Source organism: Nicotiana sylvestris, chromosome 11 (assembly GCF_000393655.2).
Source record: "Nicotiana sylvestris chromosome 11, ASM39365v2, whole genome shotgun sequence".
Lineage (NCBI taxonomy): Eukaryota > Viridiplantae > Streptophyta > Magnoliopsida > Solanales > Solanaceae > Nicotiana > Nicotiana sylvestris.
In genome coordinates, this window is record NC_091067.1 from 25,033,614 (window position 1) to 25,046,145 (window position 12,532).

At 38.6% G+C, this 12,532-nt stretch overlaps 1 protein-coding gene and 1 long non-coding RNA gene across 2 annotated transcripts; both read right to left on the bottom strand.

Moving 5' to 3' along the window:
• Window positions 1-5,106: 5,106 nt before the first annotated feature.
• LOC138882123 (uncharacterized) lies at window positions 5,107-7,877 on the bottom strand. The gene is made up of 2 exons (XR_011403615.1): window positions 7,087-7,877; window positions 5,107-5,578 (listed from the first exon to the last, which is right to left on the bottom strand). It is a non-coding gene; the product is annotated as an uncharacterized lncRNA (long non-coding RNA).
• Window positions 7,878-8,760: 883 nt separating this feature from the next.
• LOC104211435 (EIN3-binding F-box protein 1-like) lies at window positions 8,761-11,810 on the bottom strand. The gene is made up of 2 exons (XM_009760482.2): window positions 11,465-11,810; window positions 8,761-10,841 (listed from the first exon to the last, which is right to left on the bottom strand). The coding sequence occupies exons 1-2, from the start codon at window positions 11,487-11,489 to the stop codon at window positions 8,929-8,931; spliced, it is 1,938 nt and encodes a 645-aa protein (XP_009758784.1). The 5' UTR covers window positions 11,490-11,810; the 3' UTR covers window positions 8,761-8,928.
• Window positions 11,811-12,532: the final 722 nt, after the last annotated feature.

A 12,532-nucleotide genomic window follows, 5' to 3' on the forward strand; every position in this document is an offset into this window, starting at 1 on the left:
GAAAATATGTGCTTCCTGCATGGGCAAAAAGAAGTTTGATCTGCCCACTTTATCATTATAAGGGACCTAAGCTGGCTTGGGTTCCTAAGACTAATCATTGATTTAGTGTGCATGCTGAAGTGAGAGGTAGTAGTCAAAACAAAACTGGTACATGGATAGTGGCTGCTCTAAGCATAAAATTAGAAGAATGAATGATGTCCTCTCACTCTAGGACTTCCAAGGTGGGAGTGTGTCCTTTGGAAACGACAAGAAGGCTATATTCTTGGTGTTAGCAAAATTGACAAAACGCTCTCCCATGCAATTGAAAATGTGCACTATGTGAATAACTTGAAATGTAGCTTGTTGAGTGTGTCTCAAATCTATGATAAGGAAAAATGAGTGAAGTTCTTGTCCAAATATTGCATTGTCACCAATCTCAAAACTGGTGAAGTGGTGTTGATAGCCAAAAGGTTCAAGAACATCTATGTTGCAGACCTTGATTCACTTAATGGTGGCAATCAAACATGTTTAAGTGTCATTGATGATGATGCTAAGTTATGGCGTAGATGACTGGGGCATGTGAGTTTTTATTTACTGAACAAGTTGGTTACGGAGGACCTAGTTCATGGGTTGAAGCAGTCAACACTTCCTGCTACTCGATTAACAAGTGCATGATTAGGTCCCTTCTCGAGAAGTCTCTATATGAACTGCTCAATGGGAGAAAACTCAAGCTGACTTACCGAGAGCCTTTGGATGCAAAATGTTTTGTTCTCAATAATGGTGGCAAAGGGTCGCATAACAAAGAAGATGAATATGGAGAATTCACAAATGCTCCTGGTGAAGCTATAGATATTGCAAATGGAAAGACTGATTTGATGTATCAAGTCAAGCAGAGCAATGTAGAAGATACAGCAGAATCTCCAAAAGGCACAGAGGGACCTGGTCCCTCGATGGTTGGCTATGTTAAGAAGGAAAGGTACAATGCTAAAAAGTATTTTTCGGCGGCATCTAACTCAAAGCTATACTATTACAGGTATACACATATGGCAGTTTTAGGACAAAATAGTAAGACTGACATTGAATTTCTAGAAGTTTTTGCTCAGATTTTTAAAAACCGTCAAGGAACCTGATTTTTGCGACTCAGGTTAGTAGTCTCTCCAATACTTATATGCCTTTTTAAGTTGCTGAAGTGTCATGTCATTAAATTTATTCCCGCCTTTCTCCTGCCTCTCTCCTGATTTTTGAAGTCCAAAATGTTAAACCTTTTTTGAACTGACTCGTTGCCTAAAAAAACAATTCTCTATCTTACACCCAACCAAAACCGATTCTTTTCTTCAAAACCAAAATCAACCTTGTCTCAAAAAGAATCCTTCTCTCCAAATATGCCAGAAGTGAACCCAACTCTGTCACTTTTCAAAATCCTAACTCCATCCGAATCAAAACCCCAAGAAGTCTTTGGTAGATTTTGATGGAAGTTTAACTGAAAGTGAACAGGGTAGATCTAATATTCTAGAGCGTGAGGCTGAAATTGTTGCTGGATTTGTGGAAGTCTTGAAGGATGGAGAAATTGGTAAATGTGAGAACTGAATAAGGGACCTGATCCCTCAAGTCCTTCTCAGGAAGTCAATTTTAATGATGATTTTTTTCTTTTGAGTTCTGTGTTTAAACGAACTTCCTATCTAGTATAAAGGATTGATGAAAAATAGGTTGATTGATGATGAAGTGGTGTGCCCTGCTGATGTTATTGTGGAAGAGAGAGAGAAAAAAACTTTACTTGTGAGAAAGAATTCAAAAAATGAAAAAAAAAGGATGGCTGAGAAAGATGTAGCAGGATAAGGGGAAACAAATTGAGAAGAAGAAGAGAGAGACATGGCTGCTCAGGGATAGAAAGGATAGTGTAAGTGAGGAACCTGGTTCCTTACAGAAGCAAAAGATTGAGTCATCAGGTTTGGAGAGGTAGAAGACTCTGAAGTCTCAAAAAGTGATGTTAGGCAGAGTGTTGACTCTGATATTGCTGAAAAATGGAGGAACTTCTTGACAATGTTGAGTTCCAAAAAAAATCACCTCTTTGTTCCTCCAAGTCCCAACGTTTATAAAGAAGAAGTAAAAACTTCTATGTTTTATGTGATACTCTGATGCTATATGTGCATGGGACTGAGTTTGTTCTTGATGAGAAGAAGCTTGGAGAGATTCTTGGTGATCTGATTGGTGGTTCAGCCTACTCAGATAGGCTGAGAACCAGGTCCTCGTGGACTCTTGGCAGAATAGAATGCTAAGTTGAAGGGTGAGAATGAAAGATTAAGGAAACAGGTGGAGGAAATGAGAGAGCAGATGATCATTGATCAAAGGAGAGTGAATGAACGAATGGATAAGCTCATCAAGGCCTTAGCCCATTACTTTTCCTCCTGCCCAGTGATTCATGTCTTTCACTTTTTCCAAATTCCCTTGAATTATTATCTTCTTTTGATTCCTATATTTGATGACATTGGTACTTTAGTTGTTTAAATTGTCATATTATGTATTATTGAAACTACTGTGCTTTTATTATAATTACTCTACTATGGGCAATCACTCTATTTTGTGCAATGACATTCACTTGTTGTTCTTGTAATTGTTTATGATATGTTGCCCAAGTGGCATGAGTTAATGTTGCTGAACTTCTTTTTGGTTGTGCTTCTTCTGTTATTCTTTTCGATGATGCCAAAAGGGGGAAGTTATATAGGTGTCAACATGGGGAAGGAACAGAATCGAATTGATATGTTGTGTTGTGCATAAAAGATAGCTCTGTTTTGCTGAGGGGAACGTTATTGATAATATGTTGATTATAGGTTTGATCCGCAGGGAAACATGTGAGGAATCTGGTTCTCAAGGGGAATATTAATTTTGGGTTTGTCATCATCAAAAAGGGGGAAATGGATAAGTTATGGTATTTTGAGTTTTGATGATTTTCCAAACAATCTTGAGGAACCAGTTGTGATCAGCTCCTTAGGTTTGGTTCTCATGGGGAATATGGCTTATTCGTAGGTGGGAACAATGTGGAGATCTGGTTGTTAGAGGGAATATCAATTCTAAGTTTGTCATCATCAAAAAGGGGGAAATTGATAGGTTACAAGTACTTTGGGCATAAGTACTTTACTTTATGTTTTGATGATCTAACAAACTTACCATCCAGAACTAGATAAGGAACCTATTATACATTTACAAGACCTTAAGATCACAAAGTTCCAGTTTGGGATCTAGCGTGGGATATAACTCCACTTTTCAGAGTGGAAGGAACAGCTGAGGGAACGGGTCCCTACTAGTTCCCGAGGAGACTGTATGAGGTCAACTCTCCAGCTGGAAAGTTGTTGCTTACACACGCTACTGTACAGGAACAATGCAGCAGTCAACTTTCTGTGGAAGGCTTTTTACTTACCTTGCTTAGATCATTGTAAATGATGTCACACATGTATAAATACAATCAAGGAAGGTAAAACAACTTACTTCATGAGAGAACAAGATAAAGAATCTGATACAATTAAGCTCTCTTGCATTCAGAATAATTAGTCAGATGTCTGGTTCAATTCTCAATAAAATCAGATAAGGAAACAACAGAAGACCAGATAGAGATCAGTTTCCCTCGTCGTTGTACAGTCAACTCTACAGCTGTAAAAGTTGCTGCATTGTACCGTTTGGCAAACTGTTGTACTATACCGTCTGGCAGTAGTACAACAGCACAGCTGTAGCTTGCTAAGGTCAAACTAAAGGGCACTTTATTGCATCATCCTTGATGACATCACACACACATATTATCAACATGAGGCAAGGGATTTCATCTCTCCAACACTTGAAAAATCAAAAAGCATATATTCTCTCAAGTGCTAGCCACAACCTCTCTTAAGAACAAAGCTACTGCAACCTCAAGTACCAAATCCAAAGATTAAAGATATCTTAAGTCCTTAGGTTTGTTGAGTCTTTGTTATTTGTTCTTCATTTGTAACTCCTACTTAGCTTAGTTAGAAGCATTGTGTAGGAACCCTTTTGTAAAACCATAAACTTTCTGAGTTTGTGTTGTGACTAGAGTTAGTCATAAGTTGAAGTATTTGTAACTAGTGAGTGACAAAGTGGCTTGTGGTAAGCGTATCATAAATTAGTTGAGTTGAAGTCTTTGTAATAGAGTCATTACAAAGTGGCTTGTAATAGTGTGTTTACAAGTTAGTGAAGTTGAAATCCTACAAGTGTAGGTCTTTTTTTTTTGCCCCCTTGAGTTGGGATTTTTTCATGTAAAAATCCTCCGTGTTCTTTATTTACTGCCGAGTTACCGTGGGAACAATTAGAGAACCTGATTCCCTATACTGTTTGGTTTTACAATCTGTTGCTTACAGTGGGAACTGATAGAGAACCTGGTTCTCTATACAATCTGGTGGACGCTTAGTTTCTATCAATGTTAGACTTGACGAAATAAGCAATAAAAGCAAAACTCGAAAGTAGTCATATTCAAGTCCCCGACAACAGCGCCAAAAACTTGTTTCTCCCAAACGCACACGCAAGTATACGTGGTCGTAAAAGTAATAAAATGATAAGTCGAGTGTCGAACCTATAGAGACTTGTATCAACTACCCACTAATTTACCAATATTGTTATTCAGTCAAGCTAAATTCGAGTTCAAGAATGTGATTATACTAAACTATAATTCTAAGTAATAACTAAATTATCAAGCAGTAAAATGATTGTTATGTATTCAATAGAGATAAATATTCCAGGGTTGTGATCGATTCACCAATCCTATTGTGTTCTAGTTAACTCTCTCTCTCTCTCATACAATTCACTCATGATTGTTAATTAATTGATAATTGCTCTCATAGTCTTCTCCCGAATTACTACTCGCTTATTCAAAATAGATTAATGCCTATATTCCTATGAAATCAATATATTAAGAACGCATAAAGATTATGATATTTAATTAAGCACGGTGACTAGGTATATTCCTATCTTAACTACAAATCCCCTCCCCCCAAGAGTTAAGTTCTTCTCTAATCTAAACATGGCTTTCCTAAGTATAGCATAGATAGTAAATAGAACCTAACTGCAGGCCAGACAATTAAGCAATTAATTAAAGAATTGAAGAAACAACCATATATTAGTGAATTATAATCAAGTTTAAGTCAACATTAAACAACAAGATTCATGGCTAAATCACAACCCCAAAACTATGTGTTTTAGCCACTCATGATAATAGCAAACAATTTCATAAGTGTTGGATAATTGAAAATACTAAGAAAAGATGAAGAAAACTGAGATTTCTTCGCTCCCGGATGTTTCTCGTGTGTATTCTCCCTTCAAAGTGGCGTCCCCCCTAAAAAATAAGTTTAGCCTTGCTTTTATACGTGTTGGGTAGGTCTAGGACCGAAATAACCTTCTCCCGGGGAAAATTGGACATGATTCACGCCGCCAGCGTCCAGCCCGGCGCCAGGCGCTGCCAAATTGGAGTACACTGTTTCTGGTGCCACAGATAGCGCTAGGCGTTGGCTGTTGCGCTAGAATATCCATTTTTTGCTTTTTTTCATCCATTTCAGCTCTAATCTTGCACCTTTTGCCCCTAATTGCACCTGGATCATTCCTACACGTAAAAACACCTCAAATTAATATAAATCAATATATTTTACATACTAAATCCACGAAACAAAAGTAAAACATGAGGTGATATACATATAAATATATATACTTTAAGCTAAATATCAGTAGACTTAGGAAGATATATGTCATGACCCAAATTCATATTACGTATTGTCCGTTTTGAGCTTAGAACCGTACGGATTTGTCTTTCGGACTGTGTCATATCGAGTCTCAAAAGTGTGCGTACCATGTGAACTTGTGTCATATCTTACAAAACACTTCACTTTCTTCTCCCATTTCGATGTGGGATTCGTCTAAGGTGACATATGCACGCGTTCTTCAGAAGCTTGCCAGCCTAGAAGTCTGCCAGTCTATTTGCCTCGCCCTCCGTCATGGGTATCACATTCACCCCCCCCCCCCCCGGAGTTAGCGTCCTCGTTGAGGTTTGCCACACGATCGTACTAAGAAAGATTCGGCTCTGATATCTTATTTATCACGACCCAACCCCATGGCACGCATTGTCCACTTCGGGCCTAGGCCCACGGATTTTTTGGGCTATGCCACATCGAGCCCCAATAAGTGAGTGACCATGTGAACTTGTGTTATGCCTTATAAAGCACTTCGCGTTCCTCTTCTATTCCGATGTAGGATTTGCCTAAGGTGACATGTGCACCCCTTCTTCAGAAGCTTATCAGCCTAGAAGTCTACCAGTTTGCTTGGCTTGCCCTCATTAGCGAGGCTCTGTCATGAGCATCACAATATATTAATACGATATTTTAAATGTTTGCTCGAATTCTCGGTTCCGTGAAAAACCACCTAGTCCTAGCCATATTTGTTGCAAGCCTACCTGAATATTAATTGGTATACCTAAAAAAGGTTTTTGGACTCCTAATCATGTATTAGGAGAATACCTAGGGTAAGGGTGTCAAGTTTGAGTCTGTTACGTGTGAGTTCTTTATACTAATTTTGATATAACCACTTCAAAATTTGCAAGTCAGAATGAGTCGTCTTAAGATGGGATGAGCGACGATTTGTAATCATGATACGCTCAACTGGGCGAGTTATACTTGTGTGAGTAAAGATTAACATATTAGTAATAGTTAATCTTAAAGGGAGAGTACAAATTGATATATATAAATTCATATATAACCATAACTATTTTACTGTTAATACAACTATTAGCCTCTTTTATTAAGGTGTTAATTCACACCTCTCATATATAAGTTACAATATCTCCCGACAATATCCCAATTCCCAACCACAAAACTGTTTCAAAAATTTGTCCAAAAAATGACATCTGATATGCATCCCATATTTTTGACTTTCTGAAAAGGTGAAGCAAGGTGCGAATATTAGGTGGAACAAATCGCTAAAATATTGGTAACAAGGTGGACCTACAAATCCAATCCATTGAATCTTTGCATTATAAACAGTGATGTAAACGATAATATGCAAGAAAAAAAGTACTGTAAAAGAACCTAATGCTTGATTCAGCTGAATTTGTGTACTTACCTTTAAACAGCTCCTGGCATTCTTGAAACAACCTTTTAGAATTGAGGCGTAGTTAATTCATCGATGCTTTGTAGCAAAACATAGTTGGTTGATCTACTGATAAAGATGTTATCAATCCCTGAATCAAGGAACTACGCACTTTCAATCCCTTACCACCTTTCAAACATAATTGATTGATCTACCGACGTTAGATGTTGTCGATGGACTACACACTTTCAATCCCTTACCATTGCCTTTCTCCTACTGCGCAAAGTACCAATCGCCCCACTATCTGCTGGTTTCCACCACACCACTTGCCTTAGTAGTCTCAAATAAAGTGTGTGGTCCTCTACCTTCATAATTAGTTGATTTAATACAACAACCCAGTAATCCTACAAGTGGAGTCTTAGGAGAGTAATGTGTACTCAAATCTTACCCCTACCCTGAAGGGCAGAGACGTTATTTCCGTAAGACCTTCGGCTCGAGAGGAAGAATAGGAACAAGTAAATAACAACAAGGCCAGGAAAATGATATCAACAATGTAAGGACCGGAGAAAAAATAAATGGAAGAAAGCAGTAGCAATAGCAAAAGCAATAGCAAAAGCAGTAACACGGCAGGATACTAGAAAACCGGAGCGGAAGATAGTACTAAAACAACTCTAATACTGGCATTCTAAGAGTCGAAGACAATGTACTACTCAGCTAGCCCATAGTACTATGAATCCTACCTTTATAGTAGGTGATTTACTACTAAAGCGAAAAAGACTACATTAATTTAAGGGAGGTAATACTATAGATCCACTTTAAGTAAACATTGAAGAATGAAAATTTTAGGAGATCAAAGTATTTTGTTTTATATCTCTAGTGTGGTTTGCCAGCTATTGCACAATGAGCCGGTTACCCAGTGCACACCCGAAGGGTAGTGACTGCGCATTTTCCTGGGAATTTTCCATTTAAAAAAAATACATATTGATCCTCCACCTCTTCATGTAGAACACAAGCACTTCCTATGTCAAGTAGGATCAATCATCAAGTTTTGAGAGTGCATAATAATCTCTACATATGGTAGAAGCATGCATGTTTTTCACAGGTAAGGAAGAGAAAGATTGAACACAATTTAGACAAACTAACAGACGGTTTATTACATAACAAGGTAGTTGCAAAGTACCAATCTGGAATAAAAGGAACCTGCTACAAATAGGACTTCTAATAATCCTATCAAAAACTAGGACTTGGACAAAGAACAACCTACCTAGGTTGTCATGGCAACCAATATGGACTAGTTGCCATTTCCAAGCCCCTGATGAACAGACACCGTGCTTACAGAAATTGTGCAATGCAACTACCAGACTACAACACAAAGTAAACGCTTACAACAACAACGTTCACGACTCCTCAACACGAAAATTATGAAAATACTGTCTGATTCTGCAGTGTAGTACCAAGGCAAGTGCATGACCAATCCGTCCATACAAGTTTACGAGAAGCATTAGCGGTTCAACCCCCCCCCCCAACCCCCCCCTTCCCCATGTTTGCCAAAGACAGGAGCAGGAGCAACACGTGTGAAAACTTTAATACCAGGACTTTGGTAAGTGTATTCTCAGGACACCATGGCTGTGAAAGGGGCAGCCTCCAAAAAACAGGAGACCGAAAAATTTGGAACAGGCTTTAAGTAAATGAAGCCTGCAAAAAATATGGCAGAAAAAGTTGTTTGTCATAGCTTCCTGGAAAACAACCAAGCCACTGAGGTATCACAAAAACCACGATCATGTTCGCTTCAATCCCGCCAAACTGACAAATAGCTACTACTACTCATCGTTTGAATCCTCCTTTTGGATGCATTGCCTTGTGCCCCCAGTTGGCTTAGGAGAGGATATCACATCTCCACAAGTCTTCGACAATAATCTCAACTCTGCTGCTACTGATCGCGTTGCAATGTTGGAGATTCAAACCGACTAAGCTCTCCCCCAACTTTATAAGAGACGGAACGCTCTTTTTTGTCACCATGGAGCAACCTGATATCGAAAGAATCTGCAAATTTACTTGCACTCCATGGGATAGAGCAGCTACACCAGAATCAGTTATTGAACACTTAGACACATCGAGATCATTAAGTAATGGACAATTATTAGCAATTGCAACCAAGCTTGCATCAGTAACCTTCCTGCATCCATCAAGATTCAGCAATTCCAAGGTCTCGCCGTGTAGCCTAGCTAGAGACAACACAACTTCATCGGTCAAGTTAAGGCAGTCAGTAAGATTAACCTTGACAAGTCCTGCCTTCGAGCTCATCTCCAAAAGCGGGAGAAGCCCGGCATCTGTTATTCCCGTAAGCCCGCTGAGATCCAAGTGATGTAGCTGAGGACACAGCGTACCAACCATCGCTAAGCTAGTGCTACCGAACCCTGGACAGCTTCGGATGGACAATGATCGAAGAGATTCACAGGGTGACAATAACGAAGCCTGTAGAGGTAAATCTTTGACTCCCATACACTTCACTAGGGAAAGAGACTTCAACTTGCCGAAGTTTGAAACCGCATTTAAAATGCCCGCTTGGGTGATCCTGTTGCACTCTTCCAACAAGAGACTCTCAAGAGATCCTGTTGCAGCTCTAGCAAAAGCAACAAGTCCACCATCAGACACAAAGCAACACTTGCGAAGGCACATATGTTTAAGATTTGAACAGCCCTTTCCCACTGCTTCAACACTCACATCGGTCGCTCCTCTGCACAAAGTAATCGACAAAGAAGCCAGAGACTGCAGACCCCGAGCATTACCCATAACCCAAAACCCCTTCTGACTGACATTACGAAGTGAACTGAGATTAAGATCGGTAATCGCCTTGCCATAATGACCGATGACAGCAAGTGAGAAATCAGTGATGTTTAGGGAATTAAGTTTCACTTTCTTCAACATTGTAGCGCCGGATGAGAGAAGGCTAGCAACTCCCTGATCCCCTACAAGAGGGCAGTCTTTAATAGTAAGAGACTGCAATTTGGTACAGCATCTTCCAATAGCTTGCAGGCCCTCATTTCCAATATTTCGACAAGATTCAATCGCCAAAGAAGTCAAACTCGGGCAATTCTCTGCTATTGCAACTAGACCTTTGTTGGAAATTGAGGGGCATTGGGATAGATCCAGCTTTTCTAATGAATGACATCCCCTCGCAATCTCGACAAGACCTTCATCTCCAACATAAGGAACATTCCACAATGAAAGAACCCTAAGAGAAGGACAACCATGGGCAATTGCTGATAGACCAACATTAGTAATACCACGAACCGAGTTGCTCCCCCGAACTGAGAGCTTTCCAAGACCTCCACGGCTGGAAGTTCCGACTGCAATAGCAGCAAGTCTAATATCTGTAGCTTTCTTCCCTTCTAAACACCTAGTAAGGTATCCATCACACTCTACTTCAACATCTTCATCAGCTGAGACCATTTTTGCATCACTTGAAGTCCCATTATCAGCAACTGAAAGATCGGTATGGCAAATCTCAGAGCTCCTTACATTGCTCGAGAGCATAAGCCAACGCTTAGAAACACAAGCTGCTGCACTCCTTTGGCGGCCTCCTTGCAATCTTCTGAAGATCTCAAATAGGCATTCGTCGGGAAGTATTTCAATGGATGGATTCTTTGTCCGCTCTTCAATAATGAATGGTCCGCTAATCCGCGCCCTCTTCCTAAGAGGGCAGTAAACTTGAGCATGACCAAGAGATAACATAAGACCCAAATCTGCTGAACAAAGTGATCCTCCTGAATAGAACTCATCATCACCTGTACATCAAATAGCAACAACTTCATTAGCTATATTTTCTGCTAATCAACATCCTACACCATACTAGAAATGGAGTATTCCCAAGATACTAATTTCATCCTCATTTCCTCCAAAATCTTATCTTTAACTTCATTCAAATATAGCCAAATTATATCAGAAGCAAAAGCATGACCAGGTAAAAACTCATTACAAATAAACTGAAAACTAAGATCTAACTAATAAGAACCAATTATCAGGTCATTAACAGACAATTCTAGCTACAAAGATCAGACCAATTATTCTTATTCACACCTTCTCTATTAGAAATTGCCAATCATTAATATAGATTCTGAACAAAAGATACATAAAGAGTTACTTAAACACAAAAAGTCTATATAGGATTAACATCTTAATAGCTAAAAGCAATGATTTTTCTCTCTTCCATATCAAGAATCAAGCTCTAACATATTCATTGAGCACTACAATGAATCTATTCTCAAGATTCAGTTTTTTTCCTCTTTTTTTTGATGAATCTAATCAGGACAAGTAAATCAGCAGAAACTAAAACCCAGATGCTAAAATCTTTAAAACTCAAAACCCCATAATTCAAAAGGCAGAAAAAAGGAGGAAAAAATTAACTCACCACTGTAATTAACAAGAGTAGGCATGGCTGCTGAGAAAAAAAAACCAAACTTTGTACCAAGAACAACAACACAACCAAGATTTTATCTTCAACCAAGATTTGCATTTACATATAAAAACAAGCTCAAGATTTTCACTGAAACCCTATCTAAGTAGGGCAAAAAAAATAGAGAGGGAAAAAAAAGAAGGTTGTTCAAAGAAGAACAAGTATTGTTCTTTGCTTCACAAACAGTTATGTGCAGTGTATATATATAATAAAAACAATAGTACATAAATTTAGTTAATAAAAATTATTTATTATATTAATTAAATAATGTATTTGGTGAGGTGCAAGTCCACATAAACATAAATCATCACCTCTTTCTCCAGTTCTTGCACCATTCATTGAATCATTCCCTAAAACCGCTTTTTTTCGGTTTTCTTTCATTTCCTGCCACTTGTTTCTGCTGCTTACATCACACCGGTTCACCATCTTCTTTTCCGGTTCTTTTTTTCCCTTGCTTTTTCTTTAATCAATTTAGTTTTTTCATACTAAATGTTGGAAATTATAAATAGAACTCAAGAAATGGAATTTGTTATAAAATAAAGACTATAAAGTAAAGACAAGTATATAGAGAAACTGATATATTATTCGAATTCAAACTGATGTACATAATGAACTGAAATCTCTTCTATTTATAGAAGAAAGGAAGCTGCTCCGTAAGCTGCTACTACAAGCTGCTGTGTAAGCTGCTACTACAAGCTGCAGTGTAAGCTACTATAAGCTGCTGTGTAAGCTGCTACTACAAACTGCTGTGTAAGCTGCTACAAGCTGCTGTGTAAGCTGCTACAAGCTGCTGTGTAAGCTGCTGCTATACCAGATATGGATAATCTTCTACTGAGAGCAATATTTATCCATAACGGAGTACTGAATGGATAAGCTTATTATACCCGGTATGGATAATCTTTTACCGGGGGTAATGTTTATCCATAACTGGGTACTGAAAAGATAAGCCTATTATACCCGGTATGGATAAACTTATACTGGGGGTAATGTTTATCCATAACCGGGTACCGAAGTGATAAGCTT

What these genes read in the sequence shown, in the direction of transcription:
- LOC104211435 (XM_009760482.2), bottom strand. Translation starts at nt 11,489, where the DNA reads ATGCCTACTCTTGTTAATTACAGTG. An exon ending in TACTCTTGTTAATTACAGTG is followed by an intron (nt 10,842 to 11,464) that starts GTGAGTTAATTT and finishes TTTGATGTACAG; the next exon opens with GTGATGATGAGTTCTATTCA.